This window comes from Micromesistius poutassou (assembly GCF_964030765.1).
Source record: "Micromesistius poutassou genome assembly, chromosome: 12".
Taxonomy (NCBI): Eukaryota; Metazoa; Chordata; class Actinopteri; order Gadiformes; family Gadidae; genus Micromesistius; species Micromesistius poutassou.
The window spans coordinates 18,707,977-18,733,577 of NC_140282.1; the positions used below are offsets into that span (position 1 = coordinate 18,707,977).

At 45.0% G+C, this 25,601-nt stretch overlaps 1 protein-coding gene across 1 annotated transcript in view; it reads left to right on the forward strand.

Annotated features, from left to right (window-relative positions):
- The window catches only part of dagla (diacylglycerol lipase, alpha), a 40,077-nt gene that overhangs the window by 2,561 nt on the left and 11,915 nt on the right, over positions 1-25,601 (forward strand). Inside the window, exons 2-12 of the mRNA XM_084475998.1 lie at positions 17,855-17,956; positions 18,970-19,181; positions 19,753-19,854; positions 20,194-20,332; positions 20,950-21,037; positions 21,906-22,040; positions 22,162-22,239; positions 22,740-22,864; positions 23,890-24,037; positions 24,788-24,871; positions 25,329-25,406. Coding sequence (XP_084332124.1) covers positions 17,862-17,956; positions 18,970-19,181; positions 19,753-19,854; positions 20,194-20,332; positions 20,950-21,037; positions 21,906-22,040; positions 22,162-22,239; positions 22,740-22,864; positions 23,890-24,037; positions 24,788-24,871; positions 25,329-25,406 — 1,284 coding nt within the window. The 5' untranslated portion in view covers positions 17,855-17,861. The remainder of the gene's footprint in view (positions 1-17,854; positions 17,957-18,969; positions 19,182-19,752; positions 19,855-20,193; positions 20,333-20,949; positions 21,038-21,905; positions 22,041-22,161; positions 22,240-22,739; positions 22,865-23,889; positions 24,038-24,787; positions 24,872-25,328; positions 25,407-25,601) is intronic.

A 25,601-nucleotide genomic window follows, 5' to 3' on the forward strand; every position in this document is an offset into this window, starting at 1 on the left:
GAAACATTCAAGTGCAAGTTAAAACGGGATGCTAAAAGTGATAATAAACAAACATGTTGCTATTATTATGCAACAATGAAAACGCACAGTCAACGTCCTGCTATTTCCATGTTTTATATAGTTATAAACTGGTTTTGTCCTGATGTTTAAATATCCTACAATTTTGACCACATGACCATAGTTGACCAAAATGGTTTAGATGCGCTCTGTTCGATTTCTTAGATGTATTTAACAGGATGTTTATTATAGCAATATGACACTACTTAACATATTGTAGATGTATAACTATAATACTACATGCAACATTTCAAAAGCCAGTTGGTTCAAATTATTCATTTGTCAAGATAAAATGTCAACGCCTATTTGCAGTCCAACAATCTTGTACAAATAGCCTGGTGCAAAGGTAAAGCACGTGTGTTAATCCTCAAACGCTCCATCTTTACTAATCTAGGTATGACACACACACACAAACACACGCACACGCCCGTACACACACGCTATCACACCAATTGACAGAATAAAAAGGATTGAAAGCAAAGAAGTGAAAGGAATTGAGTGGGTGGCAGTGGGAAAAAAAGATGGAGATGCAGGCAGAGGGATAGTGGGAGTGAGTGGCACATGGCTTTTCTGTCTAAAAAAAGAACCACGATGAAGCCAAAAACCTGAAGCTGGATTAGCTAGATAAGACTAGATGGAGAGAGAGAACGGTGGGGGGAGAGAGAGGGGCTGGAAGATAGATGTATTCCTGGTTTGTTCAGCGTTGACCTCAGTGCAGATGCTTGCTGTTGGTTTGATGCTCATAAATACCTTCTGAAATATGACTAGTGGAGGAGTGTGGGTGCCGAGAGAAGGGAGTCAAGGACAGGAGGGAGGGAGGGAGAGCGAGAGAGATGATGAGGAGGAGGAGGAGACTGTAGTCACATGATGGGTCGGGGGGGGGGGGGATTGTATGTTACGTCCTTTCGCTTTGAAAAATAAAGAGCATCATAAGGGAATAAAGAGGAAACTATAGAGAGACAAGGGGAGAAATGGTGGATATGAAGCTTTGCGAAGAGAGCAAGGGACAAGACGAGCACCACAGAGAGGCTCGTTCTGAGCTGATGACCCTGGGAAGAGCGAAGGGCGAGATGGGAGACCACACCTTGCCTGGCCGTCTCTGCACTGACTGGGGGGGGGAGCATAGCATAGCCCATATACTGCCCATGCATTTAACCACTGCTAGAGCTAGCCTCACTCCTCAGCTCATGTGGGCCCCTCCTCCCGGGGCTCTGTCCATCATTTGAATGCCATTCCAGATTTTTTTTTATTACCTCTTACGATATGTGTTGCAGACGGCAACCTGCCCGCAGTGCCTCAGCCTCACAGCATTTCAGGATCTATCTACCCCATGCTCTTTTTTTCTTTTCTTTTTTTTCCACACAGCAGCCACACGTATCATTGAATTTAGACGACCGTGTACTGTAACATTCCACTAGAGCTGCTTTTATTCAGTACGAAGCAAATGGGTATTTTGACGGGTATCTGAGATGGAGCTTATGGTGTGTTCAAGATGTAGCATACAGCCACCACCTGCACGAGTTGCAAAGTGGGAAGTCTTTCCCAGCTTTCTTGAGACATTTCACCGAGGCACACCCCCCTTTTGGTCGGTCCCACTCGGGCTCCGGAGAGTCCACCGATTTCAGTGAGGTTAACCGTGTCACTAGATAAACAAAGATGGCTGCGCCCGTAAAGAGATGTATTTTACTTAATCTCGATTTTTTTAAAATGCTGTTACACACTTGATTACGTTGCTGCTTTAATCCGGTCACCAATGTATGCATTGCATGGTCCTGCTGTGCGTGCAATACAATGTAAAGGTTTGTTGTTTGTTTTTGAGCTGGTTTGAGGCTAATGTAACTGACAATAACAATGACTAGTCAGTGTTGTTTCCCGACTCGTGGTGTAGTAATGCCCACAAAGACAAACAGGAATGCTATAAGTGCTACAAGCCAGGAAATTACGTCACAAGAGCAACTCGCGCGGGTGGTGTACGAGAACTGGTTATGCCTTGAGCTGCTAAGAGCGTTAGAAATGCAAATATTTGGTTACCTAAGTTTGTTTAGGCTTCTTCTCAAGGGGTAGTTCAGTTCAGATTTTGGACATCGGGTCTCATTTCCAAGTGTGTTATTTATCATTGGAGACCGTTTTCAACACTTTTCGTTCAGTGCTTCTAGTTGCAGAAATCGCTGGTGCTAGGCTAGCGCAAGTCGAGGGGAACTGCTAGCCTGCCAATAAAAACTGATTTACCCACTCCACAGTACACCCAATGCAAACCAATTATAATGCCAGACTATCGATGTAAATGTCTGTGTTGATAGAGTAATATTAGAAATAAAACTATCCTTGTATCGCAACGATCACATTACATTTTGGGGGACTACTTTCTCAGCAGCGGCGAAATTTCATTTTGCTCCGGTGTAGCAACCAATTCAGTCCACCGCTGCCGTAGCCTGCTTCCAACTACAGGGATTATAAACTCAATGCAATGCGATGCAAGGGTAAGTTTATTTCTATCACCACAGACATTTACATCGATAGTCGGGCGTTATAATTGGTTTGCCTTGGGAGTGGGTAAAACTGTTTTTATTGGCAGGCTAGCAGTTCCCCTCGACTTGCGCTAGCCTAGCACCAGCGATTTCTGCAACTAGAAGGACTGAATGCAAAGTGTTAAACGGTCTCCAATGATAAATAACACACTGGCTCACTTGGAAATGAGACCCAATGTCCAAAATCCTGAACTACCCCTTTGAGACGTCACTCTGGCCTCTTCCAACTTTGTTGATGGGAATTTGCAACAATTATACTCTAGGCTAACTGATTAATAAATTAAATAACAAGTTAATTGTGATTTCTTGTCTTTAATAGATATTAAATACAGATGAAAAGTTAGAAGGAAATGTTGTGAGACCGTATTATGAGCTTGATCAATTGCCTCAGTCAATCTTTAAATGTATACACTATAAAGGTTTTTCCCCAAATCTATCTGTAACTTGTACCACCCTTTGGGTGAGGGGGAAGCAAGCAGTTTGAGGTAGTGAATGGCTTTGATTTATTATTTATTTATTACTACTATTTATTAGGTACTACTACTATTATTATAAATATATATAATTTCAGATAATTTACAACCAAATTGATGGCTACTGTGTATAAGTGCTGCTGTCTTTCGCCTAATTCTGTTTGGCTGAAAGTAATTACAAGGCAACAGGGCTGTAATTCTCAGATAAAAGGGCAATTGGTATTCAGGAGATTTGGAAAGGCTTGACACATGCAAAGCAATATTTAAATATGCTTTGATGCTTTGTAGGACCCACGTGCCATAAGTTGACGACCGCTTTCAAACTTTCATATATACTGACCTTAGAAAAGGTCACTGATCTTAGAAAAGAGAGCAAATCGTTTCATTATTGAAACAATTTGCGGTAACCCAAGCAGTGAGAGGCCTCAAAAAGACTCCATACAATAATATAGTTCAGTTAACATTGATTTACACCCGACACGTGAGTGTTCTCCCTTTGGATAAGACGTCAGCACCCTGTAGCACTGTGAGGTCAGACAGACGGGGAAAGGTAGGTCACCTTGGGATCAGTGTTTGTTGAAATGCAGGGGGATGCAACCACTTAATCCCTTCACCTGTCTTTCCTTTCACTATCAAACGTATAATTTTACCTCTGAAATGCTTTGAATGCAGGGATATTTAATTGATACTAAACAGAGTGTGCTACGACTGTCCATTTACGTTTTGCTAGGTATTTGCCAGGCTGCGAATTATGAGGGGGTGGTGGGGGGGGGGGCAGAGGGGTTTGGCCTACCCTAGATGTATTGTGATGAGGCTTCTAAACTTAAAATTTCAAATGAGGTTGCGAATATTTAATAACTTAATAAATGACTTAATAACTTAAAATATGCATGTTCTGCGCTTGTTCTGAGTCAGATTATTGTATGTAACATTTGTATGAAAAAGTTGAATCAACTTGGAGGACTATATACCATTTTTCCTAATACCTACTGCAGTTGTCATTTGTAACTAGTCACTACAGAGCTAGAAGGCCCAAAGAAGCAGGTTCACGTCATTTGATTAATCCTATCCAGGATTTAAATTATATTCCCAGGCCCACGTTGGAAAAAAAAGTGAAATTACTACAAACAATTACCCTGGAAATCCAGAGTTCTCGCTTTAGGGCACAATTTCAATTAGCTCAGCGAGTCATTCTGGGAACGAGCGATATACTCACTCCCCGATTCCCCTGGCCCAGAACATTAACCAATCACATCGGTGTATCTGATATAGGCGGGCCAAAAGCGTTGCTGTTTTACCGACCGGATACGGCAAGAGTCTTATCTATTGGTTAGCTCCGCTGGTCTGGATACGTCACCCCTTGTATTCTTCTGATTGGTCGTAGTGTTATCCAATTGCGTGCAGTGATATTTTCAAATGCATGTGTGACGGTCGGGATTATTGCCGCCGCCTTGTAGGGGTAACGCAGTTCTTAACCTGGAGAGGACTGAGTGGGCCAGGATCTAGGTCCCCCACACCCAATGCCTTTGGCTTCAATGTTCAGGTGAGTGAACAGGTTGTGCGTGGTTTAGCTGTCTAGATCCACAGTAGCTTACTAGACAGGGTAAAGTAGGATTCAGGATGTCCTGAGGGATCGCCTAAGGTGTGTGCAGTGTTTGCGACCTGACACCACCCCCCTACTTTACTAAGATTTGGCTAAACAGGTGAAGCGCCCCTACCCCCAAGTAAGTAGTCCAATACAAAATAAATAAAATAGAAAATGTTTGTCTTTTATCTCTGATGTTTACTCAACATGAAACACTTACATTTCAGAGAAATGGTTCGAAAGACATTTACCAACGTTCAACACAGCATTCATCCGTTTCAATCAACAATAACATTTAAACAGGGAAAACACCAATCACATTTAACGTTCGATCACAAATCACATTACACACATCTATATTATAACACTCGGATAGAAAGACACTCTTTTTCATCCGTCCTGAACAGGGGTATGTGCATGGAATGCACAGCGGTGCAATGTCCCTTCCAGTGCAGTGCAGTGCGTGTGCGTGTGTGTGTGGGCGTATGCGTGTGTGTGCGTGCGTGTGTGTGCGTACCGGCGCAGCGTTAGTTCGTTCATTCACAGTTCTGTTCGGGCTGCGCACGGTGTGTCATCTGTTTCAGTGTAAATGGTTATGTGGGGTGCATAGGTTACCACAGCGGAGATCGCACTTCGGGATGTGTGATGGCTGGCAGGGCAAACCTCTCCCGAAACGTCCACAGACCTCGGCAGCTCTAGGCAACCGCGTAGGACAGCGCCCTTCCTCGCAACAATCACCTGGAGGGCCTCTCTCCCCGTCGCTTTCACTGGCGTCCAGACTCAACGACCAACGAACGCTCAAAACCGCCGCACCACTCTCAGCGACCGACTTGACGGAAAACCGCACTAAACTTGACTTAGTAATAAACTTAACTTGCAAAACAAAACGAAAAACCAGCATGCAACCGCCTTAATTCGCCTTGCACACCTCCGGGGTCTTTTACACACCTGCGCCCCCTCTTCCCCCGCGCTTTTTTCCTCTCCGCCTCCCCTTTTCTGTGCCCGTCATGCGTCTTAAAGGCGCAGTCTATTTGTACCCGTTACATTCCCCCCTGCAAAACCCTGCCATGCCATCCAACATCCAAATGACGATGCGATCTCCGAAAAAGAACAAAGGAAGGTACAGCACATAGATCCATCTGAAAGTACCCAAAGGCAAGTTCACAACACAGGCAACATCCCGAAAATCACATAAGGAAGCCTCAAAAAAGTTGATAACAAAAAAACACGGCATCATAACACATCAGTACTCAACACCCGAATACCTGAACATACAAAAAGGTAAGTACAGCACATTTGAGGTTGCACAAATTATTTCAAAACATAACCACTCCTTAATCTGGAGGGAAGTGTACCCCTGGTCCGTCTTTGAGACCGTCTAAGTTCGCACACACTTTCACTCTCACTCCCTGCGTCTGACCCACCCGTAGTTCCCAGCTCTTCACAGACGAGCCTAACAGTTTCACCTAATGCCTCACCCCCAACCTGACCATCACCACTTGGGTGCCCCTCCATTACGTCTCTATCCCCTGTCTCTGTGTTTCCGTGGGGTGTGTGTGCAGTGGCAGGGATGCAAATAAGGTCGGGACAGCTTGTGTCAATGTCAGGGCCAGTGTCTTTGTCTTTCCGGGGCTGGTGTCTGCCTTCAGGACGTGACGGGGGTGACCGGAAAGTACAGAGTCTGAGTTGTTCCCGGTGAACCACTTTTGAGGGGCCTCCCTTCTCAGGGCGGATGGTGTAAACAGGGATGTCACCGTGATTTTGTGCGACCACAATGTAAGGAAATGGTTCCCACTTGTCACCTATCTTGTTTCTGCCCCGATGGGAGTGATTGCGCAGCAGAACACGATCCCCCGCCCTCATGAGGGCCCCGGCAGCTCTGCGGTCATAGGCTCTTTTCCTTCTTCTGGATGCGTCCTGCGCCGCAGCGTTAGCAACTTCTACTGCGGTTTTGAACTTCTCATGGTGGGTCTTAACCCAGTCATCTAGATTATCCACTTCTTCATCCTCCAGGTCCTTTCCCCCTAAGATGTCCATCGGCAGCCGGGGATCCCTGGCGAACATCAGGTAAAAAGGTGCGTAACCCGTAGAAGAATGAATTCGACTGTTGTAAGCCATGACGAGCTCAGAAAGGTGTTCGTCCCACCTCCTTTTCTTCTCAGCAGGCAGAGTCCTCAGCATCTCGTGCATGGTTCGATTGAACCTTTCACATTGGGCATTGCCCTGAGGGTGGTAGGGGGTAGTGCGGCTCTTCCCTATTCTGTACATCTGGCACAACTCTTTTATAACATTAGCCTCAAAACAGCGCCCTTGGTCTGAATGCAATCGTGCCGGGCATCCATAATGGACAAACCAATGCTTTATGAGGTTCTTGGCTGTGGTGTATGCAGTTTGGTTCTTGGTAGGCACGGCAACTGTAAACCGAGTGAACATGTCAGTCAGGACGAGCACATTTTCGTACCCCCCATTGGACCTCTCAAGCATGGTGTAGTCCATTGCAACTACCTCAAGGGGTGCCATAATGTTGGTGCATGTCATCGGGGCTTTAATTTTGGGAAATACGTCTTTTGCCAGAGTGCACCGTTTGCATTCCTTAATCCAAGTCTGTACATCTTTGGTCATTGTTGGCCAGTAATAGCTCCGCCTCATGAGGTCAAGGGTGCTTTGTTCCGCGAAGTGACCACCATGTTCATGCTGACTTTCAAACACTCTACGCTGCAGACTCCCTGGGACGATTAATTGCCGTATTTCTTCCCCGTCTCTTGGATTGCTGACAGAGCGAAACAGGACTCCCTTTTGAAGGCTCAGCCGCTCAAACTGTTGGGAGAGTCGCTTTAGCTTTGGATCCATGTCTCTAATCTCTGACAGAGTGGGCTTTCTGTGGTTCCACACCGCTGAGTGGACAGGCCAGACACTGGGGTCTCGTTTTTGCTCCTGTTCTATCTCAGGCCAGCTGAAACCACTCACGGTCCCCTTTATGGCATTCTGTGCCGCCTTTTCCACCCTGAGTGCACCTGTATTGTCTTTAGGCCCTGGCCAGAGACAAGCACGCACCTCGTCTGGTCCTATGCGTATGAAGTCCTTGCCTGAATCTTCCTCATCCGGCTCTGTGGTCGCCGGGATCCTTGACAAGACATCAGCGTTCGCATTTTGTCGCCCGGGCTTATAACAGACTTCGAAATTGTACTCTGCAAGCTGGGCTACCCAGCGCTGCTCCACCGCTCCTAGGTTGGCAGAACCCAGGTAGCGCAGTGGGTTGTGATCGGATACGACTGCAAATTTGGAGTACATTAGATATTCTTTAAATTTTTCTGTCATTGCCCATTTTAGAGCGAGCAACTCTAATTTGAAAGCACTGTAGTTTTTGTCATTCTTTTCGGCTCCACGCAGACCTCGGCTGGCGAAGGCAATGACGTACTCAACTCCCCCCTGCTTTTGGCTTAATACGGCCCCCAGGCCCTGTAGACTTCCATCAGTGGTAAGTATGAAGGGTAAGCTAAAGTCAGGGTATGCAAGAACTGGCGGGTTCATCAGGCTACGCTTCAGCTCCTCAAAGGCATGTTGGCAGTCATCACTCCATCTGAATGGCTCTGCAAACCTGGCTTTACCTCCATTGCCAACCAGAGCATGGAGAGGCCGGGCTAGGTGGGCAAACCTGGGGACAAATCTTCTATAGTAACTCATGAACCCCAGGACTTGCCTCACCTCTCTCACTGACTTAGGGGCTGCCCATGTCTCCAGGGCTCGCACTTTCTCCTGATCCACCTGGATACCTCGAGCGGATATTATGTGGCCGAGGAACTTCACTTCGTCCCTCAGGAGGTGGCACTTGCTGGGCTTCAGTTTCAAACCGTGCTGCCTGAGTCTATTGAAGACGACTTCCAGTCTCTCACAATGGGTGTCAAAGTCATTGGAAAAGACTATGATGTCATCCAAATAGATGAGTAGCGTCTCAAACGTCAGATCGCCGAGCACCACGCCCATGAGGCGCTGGAACGTAGCTGGGGCGTTGCATAACCCGAATGGCATCCTTGACCACTCAAACAGGCCGAACGGGGTGGTGACTGCTGTCTTCGCTCGGTCTGCATCATCCATGGCTACTTGGAAATAGCCTGAGGTTAAGTCCAGGGTTGAAAACAGCTGTGCCTTCCCTAATGCGTCAAGCGACTCATCAACACGCGGCAGTGGGTAGGCATCTTTGCACGTCACTTCGTTTAGCCTCCGATAATCGCAACAAAACCTCACACTACCATCTTTCTTCAGCACGATTACAGCAGGTGAGGCCCAGGGGCTACAACTCTCTTTGAGAACTCCTTGGGAGACGAGATCTTGGACGTGTTTCTTAAACTGCTGGAAAACCTGAGGGGGAACCCGGCGATGCCGCTGCTTAATGGGCGGGGCCTCCCCTGTTGGAATACTGTGGGAGACAGAAGTGGTGTGCCCAAAATCTGAATCACTTTTTGAGAACACATCTTGATGCTTAGCTAATAAACCCCTGAGCTTATGGCACTGGGTGAGAGAGAGCCCTTCGAGGTTAACTTGGACAGGGACAGGTAGCTGCTCTGTTTCACCCCCTTCTGCCTTGACCCGGCTGGTTTCAATGGCCTTCACATGCAGCACCCCTTCTTTCTCTTCAAACTCTACAAGTTCCTTTTGCAGCACGTCCTGTGGCTTACAGATTACGGCGATCCGTGATCTTGGCTTCAGCATCACTGGCTTTTCACTTGAATTCAACACCCGGATAGGCACACGCCCACCGGTGGTTGTAGCGAGCACATTAGCCACCAGGAGGCTCTTCGGCAGGCTCACACCAGAAGTGGCCTCCACTAACACTTGACAGCTTACTTTTGAAGGCATGTTGCAATGACCTTCAAGGATGCGTTCGCTGAGTGGGGGAATGATGACTGTCTCCCTGCCTGCCACCTTCACATAGCCTATTCGGTCGCTCTGTCCGAGGGACCCCGCCTCCTTTCTGATGTTCGCTAGCACCCGGTGGACCTTAGCCTCAGTGCCCCGATATTTATCCATCTTTTTCATGCCGTCCGTGGCAACGAAAAGGTCCTTCAGTTCACTTAGCACATTCATTCCCAGGATACCAGGGGGACCTTTCATCCCTTCCACATTTGGGCTTTCATCTTTAAGGACAAAGACACACTTCCTGCCGACGGTCTTCCCCATGCACTCTAACTCTGCCTCTAGGCATCCAAGGAGGGGAATTTCGAGGCCGTTTGCAGCAGTGAGCTGGACCCAGTTGGCTGAGGACAACGCAGACTTCCCAAAGTACTCAGTGAAGTGAGATTCCCGGATTGTGGTGACCTCTGAGCCAGTGTCCAACAGGCAGTCTGTCTTAACGCCTGCTATCTTCACTTCAACAATCAAGCAGTTTCCAAAGACACTTGCACTCGGGGCTTGAGGAGTGTTATAGGACTGTTTAGCAAAGTGACTTCTAATGACAGGGCCGCCTGGACTCTGGTGCATCGCCCCTACCGGGTTGTTCCCTACAGCCCCTGATGGCCCATCCCTTCTGAGTGGAGGACGTGCTATGCCCGTAGCTCCCCTGTTCAAAGGACAGTATCTGCTTGTGTGCCCAGGCTCATTGCATGTGTAGCAGATAAACTGCCCCTCTTCATTCTTCAGAGGGGGGCTTCTTGCTTTCACGTCTCTCCCTTGTTTCATGGTAGTGCCCCTGTGATCCATCATCTGGAACAGTTCATCCTGACGCATGGCTATCTTTTGTATTGCTTCATGCAGTACCTCCATCGTCAACTGCGAAGAGGGTTCATCGATCGCCCTAGTAGCGTTCACGGCACCTTTGGCACGGGAACTGCTTTGCACGGCATCAGACGTCTGAACCTCTTCCTCTTCAGACCAGGAGATGGCATCTTGCATTAGCTCAGCAAAGGTAAGATTACCATTTTCCTTTAGTCTTTTCTTGATCTCTCTTCTAAGGATATCATCTCGGAGCCCAAGCGCGAGCTGTTCTTTTAACATTCCCTCTGCATTGGGGACACGATTAGAATCTCTACGCCGTATCTGCATCAGCTTTTCTTGGATGTCATATGCGTAAGAACGTATGGTCTCTCCAGGCATCTGCTTACGTTCATAGAATTCTTTGAGCCGGGTGCCTAAAGGGACTTTGTCACCATAAGTCTTGCGTAGTGCTTCAAATATGCCCGCTGCATCATTCGCTTCGTCGTCCATCACATACTTGACGGTGAGTTTGGCTTCACCTTTAAGGTACTGTTTAATGAACTCCGCTTGGTCGTCTATTGGGACCTTCATGACTTTGAGAGCAGATTCTATTGATGAGATCCATTCTTCAATATCCACATCACCTTGCTTGCCATTGAAATCTGAAATTTTGCGGTCTCTGGGGATATACACAGTAGCTGCAGGCGGCTTCTCATTCTGCTGATCTATGACTGCCTTAGCTAATGCTAGAGCCTCTCTTTGCTCACTTCTAGCTTGTAGCAAGGCCTCAGCCTGGTCGTCGAATCTCGCCTTCATCTGTTCAAACTGTTCCCTCAGTTTCTCTAAATCGGCCATGGTTTCCACTAAAAGGTATAGCTTAATCTATCCTGTTCGTGACGCCAACTGTGACGGTCGGGATTATTGCCGCCGCCTTGTAGGGGTAACGCAGTTCTTAACCTGGAGAGGACTGAGTGGGCCAGGATCTAGGTCCCCCACACCCAATGCCTTTGGCTTCAATGTTCAGGTGAGTGAACAGGTTGTGCGTGGTTTAGCTGTCTAGATCCACAGTAGCTTACTAGACAGGGTAAAGTAGGATTCAGGATGTCCTGAGGGATCGCCTAAGGTGTGTGCAGTGTTTGCGACCTGACACCACCCCCCTACTTTACTAAGATTTGGCTAAACAGGTGAAGCGCCCCTACCCCCAAGTAAGTAGTCCAATACAAAATAAATAAAATAGAAAATGTTTGTCTTTTATCTCTGATGTTTACTCAACATGAAACACTTACATTTCAGAGAAATGGTTCGAAAGACATTTACCAACGTTCAACACAGCATTCATCCGTTTCAATCAACAATAACATTTAAACAGGGAAAACACCAATCACATTTAACGTTCGATCACAAATCACATTACACACATCTATATTATAACACTCGGATAGAAAGACACTCTTTTTCATCCGTCCTGAACAGGGGTATGTGCATGGAATGCACAGCGGTGCAATGTCCCTTCCAGTGCAGTGCAGTGCGTGTGCGTGTGTGTGTGGGCGTATGCGTGTGTGTGCGTGCGTGTGTGTGCGTACCGGCGCAGCGTTAGTTCGTTCATTCACAGTTCTGTTCGGGCTGCGCACGGTGTGTCATCTGTTTCAGTGTAAATGGTTATGTGGGGTGCATAGGTTACCACAGCGGAGATCGCACTTCGGGATGTGTGATGGCTGGCAGGGCAAACCTCTCCCGAAACGTCCACAGACCTCGGCAGCTCTAGGCAACCGCGTAGGACAGCGCCCTTCCTCGCAACAATCACCTGGAGGGCCTCTCTCCCCGTCGCTTTCACTGGCGTCCAGACTCAACGACCAACGAACGCTCAAAACCGCCGCACCACTCTCAGCGACCGACTTGACGGAAAACCGCACTAAACTTGACTTAGTAATAAACTTAACTTGCAAAACAAAACGAAAAACCAGCATGCAACCGCCTTAATTCGCCTTGCACACCTCCGGGGTCTTTTACACACCTGCGCCCCCTCTTCCCCCGCGCTTTTTTCCTCTCCGCCTCCCCTTTTCTGTGCCCGTCATGCGTCTTAAAGGCGCAGTCTATTTGTACCCGTTACACATGCTTGGTGCCGCCCCTCGAGTCGGGCCGTTCTTATTACTCGTTGACCCTACAGCTTTCTAGATGTGGGTCTGGATTTACAGGCTAACAAACAATAGCATACCACGTAAAAGAAAAAAAAAATCAACTCAAATCAGTTAAGATGAACTCAAATCAGTTAAGATTTATGCATTTTACATAATTTCTCTCCAATCTTTGTTATGGTCTCTCGTACATTATTAGCCCTTAGGCTTAAGTTATTTAATTGCATAGTGCAGGGGTTTTCAAACTTTGTGTGTGTGGACCACTTTTTATAATCAAGAATTTTCGCGGACCACCTTAAAATACACATAATAAAATACGTCTACACACAGTCCTACCTGAATTACCCGCACCTCTTAATAGGCATATATTAGCACTAAAAGTAACAGAGCATCAGTACAACAGGCTTGTTAAAAGAACCTTTACTGCACACAACGGCTGCCACATATTTATTGTATTTATCTAAAGCGCCCGAGGGCGTAATCAGGTTCATTTGAACACCAGGCTTATATCCTATAATTCGTGAATCCTAATTCTAAGTAGCTTAAATCACAGTATTTTCTTTTCACCCTCCTTTTCTTTGTTTCCTTGTGAGGAACCTGGCTTGTAGACGCCTCCGACTCACCGTCAATCTCTCCATTCGTTGGTAACCTCTGCGTCTTTTCTCTTCAGAGAACCTGTAGCCGTCCACCGATCCCATCTCGTGGTTCTGAGCACTGAATTTCAAAGTTCCCTCCTGGCCACTAGACCAAATATTCTGGAACGTTCTAATCTTTGCACTAGCCTATTTTTAGTAATCACACAATACCAACTTCAATTTAATTCAGATTGTATATCATACATACATATTTTTAATTTTTGATGAAAAATATTATTTAATATTTTAGTTTGCTTTTCCACGGACCACCTGCAGTACCGTCACGGACCACTGGTGGTCCGCGGACCACTGTTTGAAAATCACTGGCATAGTGGATAAACCCCCCCCTTAGTTAAAGAAAGGGCAGCATAACACTTTAATGTCTTGTTTTACATGGCCTGGAATAGCTAGGACGTACCTGAAAGGTCATGTGAATGTATGAAAGTGAACCCCAAGACCCCTCGTCTTGGCTGTCCTCCCCACCTTTATAATGCTGCTACATCCTCGCGTAGTGGTTTATTGTCTGAAAGCTTCCCGTGTTCCCAAGCTGTGTCACGTGACGTCACATTTATGGACTCTATAATTGGCACCCTGGTAGTAGCTTTTTGCATGTCAAGGAGCACTGGAAATAGCATTAGAAGCATGTCTTTATAATTCAACTGTGTACAAAACAAACCAAAAATCTGCCACCTATATTGTACCCGGTGTACAATATTAAAGAATTTGATTTAACATAGCTTTTTCTAAATGTAAATGTTTTTTACTTAGAAATTGTAAATCCAAACATTCTAACTTGTCTAATAACTTATAGATATGATTTCTATTTTTCTGTTTCATCAGGACCAGTAGCCAAAGTGGCCCAGCCCATTGTCAAGAATCTTTTATTAAGCCTTTGTTCTGTAGTCCGGTCACACACGTTTGCATTCTGGCCTTGATGGCAGTGCTCCTCACACAACTCATTTACGGGTATCTCCTTTGCACCATAATTGAATAGACTTCTGTTTTAATGTCACTAATACTATTCATCTATTACTATCAAAGACAGACTGAGAACTAAGACTGAGAACTAAATCATTTAGCTGCAGCGATCACACACTATGCTGAATCAACGCACTACACACTTATCCTGTCTGTGGTTCACTGTGTTGCTTTGTATTTCGATCTGCAGGATAAAGTATTTTTGTTTGCACTAAATACTCTACGGGTTGAAGTGAAGTAGTAATGTCAAGCGCGGCACAGCAAAGTAGAGAAATAGTAACCCACTTACCAACCGCTTGCCCCTAGAATCGGAGGGATCTGCTACTGCAACAGGATTTCAATGTTATTTTGCAAGCGATAATAATAATGCTTCAATATGCTACCACCTGGATTCATGCTAAACGCAGACAACGCAGCTTGGCTGATCGTCAAACGTCACTCATCATGGGAGAGGAATTTAAGTTGGGTTAGACTGCCTAATGCAGTAGGCGCTATAGATTCCACCAAACCATCCAAGGTCGATAATCCAAGCACCAGTCCCAAAAGCAATGTTTATTGCTTTTTTTCTTTTGTACTGTTCTTTGTTAAAGGGTCAATCTTGGCCTTTTATTTTAAATGTACCAAATGTACAAGACATTTAGCCTTCTGTGTCAGTGTGTCTGATGGAATGTCATAAATATGCAGCCGGTTGGATCAGTTGTTCCCCAAAGGAGAGAAGGTTGTTATGATATTTTAGTCCAGCAAAGGCCGCCGAGACAGGATCGCTTTTAACTCACTTTATTGGGTTAAGGTGGTTGGTCTATTGTCTATCGTCTATGAAACAAAAGGAGAGGGATGGTATATAACACGTGCGGAGCGTCTCTAAGCTTTACATCTAATCGATACCCCGCCCAAGAGATTCTGGTTCTAAAATGGCGGAGTCCGAGTTAAATAGGCAGGTAGAGGTGGGCGTGTTCTGTGGCTTTAAAAGCCCGCCCCCTTCATCTATGTTTGATCAGCTGCTGCCTGGTTGTGTCTTACAGCTTATGTTATGTTTACTCAGTATTGTGGCTATGGGAGAATATTATGGCTGAAATATGTTACAAGGTGTACTACGGGCACGTGTCTGTCCTTAGGTTGGGGAGGTCAATCTGTAAATGCGTCACAGCCATGAAGCCACATTGGACTGCATACCACACACTCCCTGGGCCGTACCGTGCCCGTTTCAATGGGTCCACCGTAGAAGGGATGGCATAAAGATGGAATGCCAGCGCTGTCATTGTTGTTACATCATTGTTGTTGCATCACATTGCCTGGTGCAGGGTAGCACACTCCGGAACACAAAAGCATTTCACACACATGCTGTGACTTGTCACAGGCATGTTCCAAAACCAGGTGCATTTAGTGTTCACAGAGAAATGAATAGTAGTATAGGTATAGGTTGAGTATAGGAGATAGGAGATATATATAGATATATATATATATATATATTTCAGTTTTTTTTATTTAAAGCTAGGTTGGTAATTTTGAGAAACAAGCCAGAGCAGGCTAGATTTTAAAGGTACCCAACCCAAAAAAAATCCCTCCCTTCAGGCCTCTCTCCAAAGTCACTTCATTCAAAACCAATGACTAGCTGAATAGCTTTAGCAATAGGTCTGCCTAGCCTTTCCGATGTCTCCGGTCATGCGCATTTAGGCATGTGCAGGTAACCGGCGGTAGGTAGGTAGGTAGGTATTTTATTCGGGGCAAAACTAAATGATATGACTAAGACAGACTTAATACAGGCCTGCGACATCCGTGGATTTATTGAGTGCTGTCGGAATATAGAGACAATTTCAAAATAATGTGACAAAATAAATGAAAGTAAACCGCATTCATTCTCGCTAAGCGCTCACCGCAATGCCGCTGGTGGTTCCAAGCCGCAGTGCAATGTACTGAATGTTTCTCAATAGATAGATCATCTTCTAGATCTAGCTAGATGCCTAGCTACCTAATATGCCTACCCCCCCCCCCCCCCCCCCGCCCACACACACACACACACACACACACACACATGCACACATGCACACGCACAGCACACCCTATCCACTTTAACCATGGAGCTCAGACTCAGAAGTGCTGATCCACGACTACACTAATGAATGATATACTCTTCCCCATATAAAGTGCTGTCAGAAAAGGAGTGTGTGAAGATGCTTTGCAGTATTTCATCACCAACTCTGAACGAAACAATGTGCAGTTTCCAAAGAAGAGTTCACCTCTAAAGGAGAGCTCTGATATACAAGTCATTCCTTTCGGTACATTTCTGACCAGCATCCATTGGATTAGATTAGATTTGATTCAACTTTATTGTCATTTGGCAAAGTACAAGAAATGCAGTTTAGCGTCTAACCAGAAGTGCAAGAAAGCAGTAAGGTGCAGAGTTTGTAAAGGTAGCTTCATGTTATTAGTCATTATTGTTCTCTGAATAAGATAGGAGGGGAAGATGAGACATTCACTACTTATTATTTCTATTTTTGCATTTTCTTAGGGCAGCTGATTTCAATCACATGATAGCTCTTGTTAACACATTCTTAGGCAACTCCCTTTCTCTTCTTATTCCTTCAAAAACACATTTTTTAGCACCGTCTCTTTCTGCTATCTTAACTCGGCTTTAGATCGGCCAGGTCGGTTTACTGGGATTTATTGTCAGCCCTTGCGAAAAAAAGGAACTTGAAAAGTTACACCAGCAAAGTTGTATAGAGAACAATATTGACTCAATATTGAGGTCATGCTTGCGACAGCGTGTGACAAATTTGTCTTATGTGAGAAGATAACTCTTAACTCTCCAAGCTCTTAAAAAAATTAACTTAAACATATATGGACTGCAGGTGGTTCTGCGGTACAACAGTTCATATTTTAAGAGTTGAGCTGCTGTCCTAATTTCTTGACCTCACTGTCCCCCTCTGGTTGTTCATTTTACTTGGGTCCACTCTGCTCGCTCCACTGCCATTCTCTCTCAAACCGAGTTAATTGCAAAGAGAAAAGTCCTTTGGCCTTGCCATAATGCCATGATGCCCTTAGGTATGAAAGCCAATTTCTTTCTTCTCATGCATTTTATTGTGCAGTCTCTGAGCCGTGCCCCTTCTTCGCCCAACATGTAACACCTGCCTTGTTTGTTCCACTCAGTGTCAACACTTCTAATTCTAATGCTTGCCATCATTTCTACCACTCTCTAATCCGTGTGTGTGTGTGTGTGTTTTAGCAGATTATACTTATGCTATTGTGTTCCCCATCATAGTGTTGATAGGGAGGATTTACCGGCTAATCTTTAAAATGTTCACGCAATTACCTTGAAGTGTTCATCAGAATATGTATGTTTTTTTCAGTTTTTTTTTATTTCATCCTCACATGCTGTACTGAGATGATTTAATAAGTCATTAGAAATGTGTGTGTGTGTGTGTGTGTGTGTGTGTGTGTGTGTGTGTGTGTGTGTGTGTGTGTGTGTGTGTGTGTGTGTGTGTGTGTGTGTGTGTGTGTGTGTGTGTGTGTGTGTGTGTGTGTGTGTATGTGTGTGCATATATTTATAAATATGTGTAGATAGATCTATACATAAATAGGAAAGCAATGAAGTAGACAACAGAGTGAAGACAACAGAGTGCAATGGTGCAGAGTCCAAGATGCTGAAATACCTGCCTACCATGGAGTAGCGAACACGCTACTTGATATACACACGCGGGAGGAGGACATGACATGAATATGCATGTTTACAATGCGTATGTGTTGATTCCCCCCCCCCCTCCCCCCCCCACAGGGCAGTGATGCCTGGCATGGTGATGTTTCGGCGGCGCTGGTCAGTCGGGAGCGATGACCTGGTGCTGCCCGCACTCTTCCTCTTCCTGCTGCACTGCATCTGGTGAGTGAGTCGGGGGGACAGGTTGGCGCGGCCCTGCGCGTTGTAATCCTACGCACATCCGCAAACGTATGAGGCCAGGTACACTGGGCTGGGACAGGACACGCTCTGCAGAGGTGGAAATATGTTCATACGGAGCTTGAGCTTTTTATATATTTTTTTAACTTTCACTTATTTATTTATTTATTTATTTATTTATTTATTATTTTGTGCCTGTGACTCACACAGAAACCCACACAAGGAGGCCTGTCTTGATATGTTCTCACTTCCCTCACGGTTTTTCATTTTTGAAGAACTTCAACCTCCGTGTGTTCGTGTGTGTATTTTGCGCTAGAAGAACTGGGTTATATTGACAAGGAAAAGAGATTTATTTTAATTTTGATTTTTCCTCTGTAATCAAAATCAAATCTGTAATCCTCTATCCTCCTGTATCGTGATTCATAAATGTAACAATATATTAAGCATTCACTGCAGAGACAAGTTTCCTTTCTCCTTATCAACATCATATTGATGCTTTTACAATTACATTCCTTAATTCAGCACACACGTATATATCCAAAGCGGACTCCCAACTGAGGCTGAACAATCAGAGCGTGCAGCTGAAGTCACTGTGACTGTGCTGCAGTCAAGGTCCCCAAAGAAAGCGGAGAGCACCAGGGATCGGTATCGCTCAGAACGTGGGTTCCGCTTCATGTTTCGGTTCTGGTTTCAAACGATTACCATTTGGCAAGCCTGACTTGAGCAAGTCGTTCGATCCTCTGCCGCCTTCAAAAGAACCGTTCCACAATAGCACTTAAAAACATTGGAACCACATTTCAACCGCAAGACTTCAGTAGTGTTCTTTTCCAAACATCATTTGGTCTGTACCTAACGAGTGCTGAAATGTGTTACCCATGGGTACCCATACCCATTTCCAGATCCAACGTGATGTTTGATGTTTGTTCTGTTCTGTACTTTTACAATAACACACCATCCCTGGTGTCCTGAGACCTGTGTGTGCTTGGCTCTCGCCTCAGGCTGGTGGTGCTGTCTGTGGTGCTATTCGGCCTGCCGTACGGCTCGGAGCAGTCCTGCACGGTCACGCTGGTGGACCACGGGCGGGGCTACCTGGGCATACTGGTCAGCTGCCTCATCTGCGAGAGCGCCATCATGTGGCTGAGCATGCGGGGCAGCATCCTGTACACGCAGCCTAGGGAAGCTGTGCAGTACGTCCTTTATATACGCCTTGGTAAGAGCTGGCGTTAGGCCTGCGCACACACACGCGCACACACGCACACGTACACACACACACGTACACACACACACACACAGGTACACACATCACTTCCTTAGAGATGTGCACGGTAAATGGTTTTATGGTTTTATGGTTGAATAGTCGGTGGTAGGTATGAGAGAATAATAGATTATTTGTATTCGGCAACATGGTAAGAAGTGAATGCAATCCTTGCATATGCTGAATGCGTGATCAATGGTACTATTTGTGCCTCAAGTTATTAACAGCTGCTTTATCCTACATATTGGGAGCTGCCAAACGGCTAACACGAGTATATTGTGGATGCAGCCATCATCAAGTGACCTTACATTTTCATGATCTGAAAAGATGGAAGAATATCCGTCCTTTCCTCTCGTCTCCTTTTGCTTGCTTTTCAATAACTTTTTTTTTTTCCGTTTAGCCCAAAGCATATATTCCCTCCGTATTTTTAGCGCGACACAAACAAGAACCAGAATCCTATTATTATAACGGAGCAGGGCCACAGATCTCGGATGTAACGCGGCTGGCTTTCTCTGTCGCTTTTCAGCCATTCTGGTGGTGGAGCTGGTCTATGCAGTGGTGGGCATTGCCTGGCTCGTCCAATATTACCAACCGTGCTCCGATGTCACCGCCAAGAACGTTGCCCTGGGTGAGTTCCCAGGAGCTTGTTTTGCAACAATGCAGATATAGTCAGTGCCGACCATATGCCTTTCAACTCTCTTTTTCTCCATCTCTTGCTCTTGCTCTTCCTCTTTTTTCTTTCTTTCTTTCTTTCTTTCTTTCTATCTTTCTTCTCTCCTTTTTCTCTCCCTTTCTTTTCTCTCTTTTCCTCTTTCTCTCTTGCTCACTTTCTCTTCCTCTCTCGCTCACTTTCTCGTTCTGTACTTTCTCACTTTTCTCGTACTTTCTCCCTCCGCTTTCGTCTTTTCTCTCTCTCTCTCTCTCTCTCTCTCTCTCTCTCTCTCTCTCTCTGTCTCTCTGTCTGCAGGGATCGTGGCGTGTAACTGGATGGTGATCTTCAGCGTGTGCTTCACCCTGATGTGCACCTTTGACCCCACGGGGCGCACCTTTGTCAAGCTCAAAGCCACCCGCCGGCGCCAACGCAACCTCACCACGTACACGCTCAGGTACCCACTGTCGTCCTCTCTGCATCTCTACACACACACACACACACACACACACACACACACACACACACACACACACACACGTACACGCTCAGGTACCAACTGTCGTCCTCTCTGCATCTCTACACTCTTACTTACACACACACACACACACACACACACACACACACACACACACACACACACACACACACACACACACACACACACGTACACGCTCAGGTACCAACTGTCGTCCTCTCTGCATCTCTACACTCTCACACACACACACACACACACACACACACACACACACACACACACACACACACACACACACACACACACACACACACACACACACACACACACACACACACACACACACACGTACACGTACACGCTCAGGTACCAACTGTCGTCCTCTCTGCATCTCTACACTCTTACACACACACGTACACACATATACACACATACCTATACATGCATACACACACACGTCTTCACACTTAGACATCCAGGGACAGACAGACAGGACGCACCGTGCCACAGCGTATATTTGTCACCTCAGCCACCACACCCACATAGTTTGCCTCTGGGTGTTATGTTGTTGCTCTCTCTCTCTCTCTCTCTCGTAGACATCGGCTGGAGGAGGGCCAGGCCAGCAGCTGGAGCCGGAGACTCAAGTTCTTCATGTGCTGCAGCCGGGCCCAAGACACGCAGTCTGTGAGTGACCCAACCCGTAGCGCGACCCCTTTTCAATACCGCGGCCGAGAACCTCCACATGGGTTCTAGTCGAGTAGGTCGACGGTTTCCATTTCATTTCATTCGTCCAGAATTTATAGAATCTCGGCAGCATTTATTATCTCGGTACAGTTCTGTTTTATTTATTCAATCAAAGCAAACTTTAAAGACAGCCGGGTTCCGCATTTTTTGTTTTCTTCCCTATTGTAGTCCCACTACTCAAACAGTGTACTGTGCTGTACCTTATACTAAACATACTATATTGTATGATACTATACCGTGTTGTACTATACTATACTGTGTTGTACTATACTATACTCGATGTACTAGTATTATATTAGGGCTATCGCCACTGATTTCCCGAATCATTCGATCCTCTCACAACGTCCCGATTCGACTTGATATCAATTTGGTTAGTGATATTTCCATTGCAATAGCAAATTTGCTTGGACAAGAAAGACATTCTCAGAGCACTTAAGGATGTTAGTTGTACATGGAACCCTCCAGTCAGGGGCATTCATTATTACAAATATTAATGTTTACATTAAGTATTGACATTTCTATTGAACATGGCCAACACACTACAGCAGGCAACACTTTAGAAGTTAAGGAACCAAAGGCTGGCGAAACGAGACTAATGCTTCAAGATTCAGCGGGCACACACATTAAAAGATCGAACTTTGTGCCTTGTATCAACCAATCAGCTTAGATTCCCCCCTGTGGTCTTATGCTACGCTTCATTCCCTCTATTCTTCACCCTACTTTACTGTCTTTGGCGACTTGTTCAACCTCAGCCCTTTATGACACTACACTGTACTGTACTGAACACGTGCGCTGCTCTGTGTGACAGGACGCGTACTCTGAGGTGGCCAGCCTGTTTGCAGAGTTTTTCCGAGACCTGGACATTGTGCCTAGTGACATTATCGCCGGTCTGGTTCTGCTCAGGCAGAGACAGAGGTCCAAAAGATTCTCAATCCTGGACCAGGTATTTGTGTGCGTGCGTGTGTGTGTGTGTGTGTGTGTACGCATGTCTTGTTCTATTACTGTCCTTTTATCTATTCGATTGGATATTAATAACTTTCTATTTGGTTCTTGTTTCCTCCCAGGCAAATAATGACATTTTAGCCTTCCTCTCCGGAATGCCTGTCACTCGCAACACTAAATACCTTGACCTCAAAAACTCGGTGAGTTTCTGCATACCGCGACGGCCAGCTTACAGTCGCTAAAAGCAGAAGGCTTCTAGTTCCAAAGTTAGACACCGCATGGTATCGTCTTCCCACACTCGACTGGATACACGTCATACTAGTATTCATACGTCTCCTGGAACATACAGGGCATTGTAAATGACAAGCCACTGACTCATTTGCAGTAAGACCTTGTATACGTGTAGATACATTTGACAATCTGCAACTGTTTTTAGTGGATGGGATTTTGGAGAGGACGTTGTCAACCCCCTCACCAAATACAATCAGAATCAGAATCAGATTTATTGCCAAGTATGTTTACACATGCAAGGAATTATTTTTGGTGTGGTGGTGCAAAACCAAACAACAAACAAACACAGTGCAAAAAGAGAAGATAGACAATTTGTAATTGCTATAAAATGTTAGAACATTTTAGCAGCATTATAGTTTGGTTGAAAGTAAACGCTACATTCATGCTTGTGTGCCGTTCCCTCTGGTAGACGGAGATGGGCATGTACAAGGAGGTGTGCTACTACATGCTGTTTGCCCTCGCTGCATACGGCTGGCCCATGTACCTCATGAGGAAGCCTGCTTGTGGGCTGTGCCGTCTTGCCAGCTCCTGCCCGTGAGGAAACACGTGCACACACACACACACACGCACGCACGCACGCGCACACACACACACACACACACACACACACACACACACACACACACACACACACACACACACACACACACACACACACACACACACACACACACACACACACACGCACACACATACGCACACACATACGCACACACACACACACACACACACACACACACACACACGCGCACACGCACACAAACACAAGCATACAGTGGCAGGCAATAAGTTTAGGCACCCATGCTAAAGTTGACTAAAAAGAGGAATAAAAAAAATAATCTTTTTGGAAATTTATCTTAATGCCTTAATTAAACAAATGAGGAAAAATCCAACCTTTAAGGACACCAGTTTGCTTTGTGGATTAATAATGTATCGTAAATAAAGAAATGTTCTCCATTGGAATACAGGGTGCATAAGTACAGACACCCCTGTGTTAAATTCCCATAGAGGCAGGCAGAAATAACTGGCTTTTAAAAATAAAGATCTGCCTGCCTCTATGGAAATTTAACATAGGGGTGTCTACCCTGTATTTTAATGGGGAACATTTATTAATTTACGATACATTATTTATTCACAAAGCAAATTGGTGTCCTTAAAGGTTGGATTTTTCCTCATTTGTTTAATTAAGGCATTAAGATAAATTTCCAAAAGATTATTTTTTTATTCCTCTTTTTAGCGAACTTTAGCATGGGTGCCTAAACTTATGCCTTACCACTGTATTATCATGCTTTCTGTGTTTTTTTTATCAAGTTGCTTTAATTTTAAGGGGGATCGGGGCTCACAATAATGTGAGCATTCACACTGAATATGGCATCATCAGATCTGACAGACACAGCAAAGGGGCACTGTCAACGCTTATCGAAAACTACATGACACCTACTTTATACGCGTGCCTTTGTACATCTCTACTTTGAATTCATTTTATATAAACAATGTGTGCATTCGTTGTTTCCGTCCACTATCAGTCCTCCGTCTTACACATGTGGTGTGTTCTCCAGCTGCGTGGTGAATGGTTCACGCTTGTCCCAGAGCGTGACCGGCGAGGAGGACAACTGTTGTGGTTGTAACGTCCTGGCCATCCGCAGACACTTCCTGGATAGGGAACTCAAGCAGGTCCACATTGTCTACACTTCCTGCCACGATGCTGTGAGTAGTAGGCTGGCGATTATTGGCCGACAGTGAGACAGAGGTCATTTAGACTCGTGGGTGATTGGCTGATGGATGGATGGTGGATGGATAGATAGCGGGCATTCAGAATCAGTCTTGGAGAAATGGAAGCATTAAGGCTTAGACTAGTCGTCAACACATTAATTAATCCGGCCAAAAGTGTTCTGAATATGACTTTCAATTTGCTGATGACATGAAATAAATTACTATTACTGTTTCTGTTGTTTAGATTGGTTGATTCCATAAACACGCTGTAGCCTTTAAATCATAGTTACATAAATCTTTTGGCTGTAGTATTAACTCGGCCCACTCTTGATGCTCCACTAAAACTTAATTATGTAATTGAACCATTGTTCAAGTTCAAGTTCAAGTTTTATTTATCATGTACTCATAAATCATAATTTATCAGTATTGAAAATTGTTGTGCTCAAATGTCCGTTCAACTTAAAGAATAAATAAAATACTGGAGTTAAGGATGGAGAAAAGGATGGGTAGAATAAAAAAAATAATAATGTTCAAGGACAGTTCAGCATCCTGATGGCATGAGGGTAAAAACTATCCCTGTATCTGCTGGTACGAGTCCTTATGCTCTTGTAGCGTCAATATTTGTTTTGAAAATTTCAAAATTGTGTTTGTTATTTTAAAAAAATCCAGTGAAATTTAACATTTTCTTGTTCACTTGTATTAGCATTTGAGTTAATGTCTTTTTCTGTCTACATTGTTTGTAAGGTGTATGAGACGCCATTTTTTGTGGCTGTGGATCATGGCACAAAAAAGGTTGTGATCAGCATTCGAGGGACATTGTCCCCAAAGGTGAGTGTGTGTGTGTGTGTGTGCGTGTGCGCGTGTGTGTGTATCCTGGTTGGGTGCCTTGATTGATAACATTTTAGTGTGTATTAATGTGAGTGTGTGTTAAAGTCTTGAAAAAATTATAATGGTGCTGTACAATAAGAACTGTAGGTTTCATAAACAATATTTTTGCTGGCGTGTAATACGTAAGAATATGACATTTAGTAACTGAAGAATGATTATACTTTTCTGTACAATTTATCACATTCCTTTTACATATTAAACACTAAGATGGACATTGAGGCGAATCGAAAGCTACGGTGAAAGTGCCAAAATAATACTGATGAAGTGTTTTAAGTCATACTGTATGTCATCTAAAGTAGCAGCAAACAGTATTTGTTTTGTTTCATTTTGCGTGAGTGAAATGGCCCATACAAACCATTAGTACTGGCCAGTGACACGCCCGTTCTGTGTGTTCCAGGACGCCTTGACTGACTTGACGGGGGACTCTGAACGTCTTCCTGTGGAGGAGCAACAAGGAAACTGGCTGGGACACAAGGTCAGAGTCGAGCCCCGTAGTGTTTATCTAAGTCTGTCTGTTTCCCGTCGCAATTAAAATGTGAAATACTATTCCCCTGATCCGTGGTGGTTTCTACCTGAGCGTAGAATAATCCAGGAGGTTATCTGACAAAAAGATATTAATTTGACTACTACTAATTCTCCCAACTAATTTCCTTCATTCCAATCTCCGTCT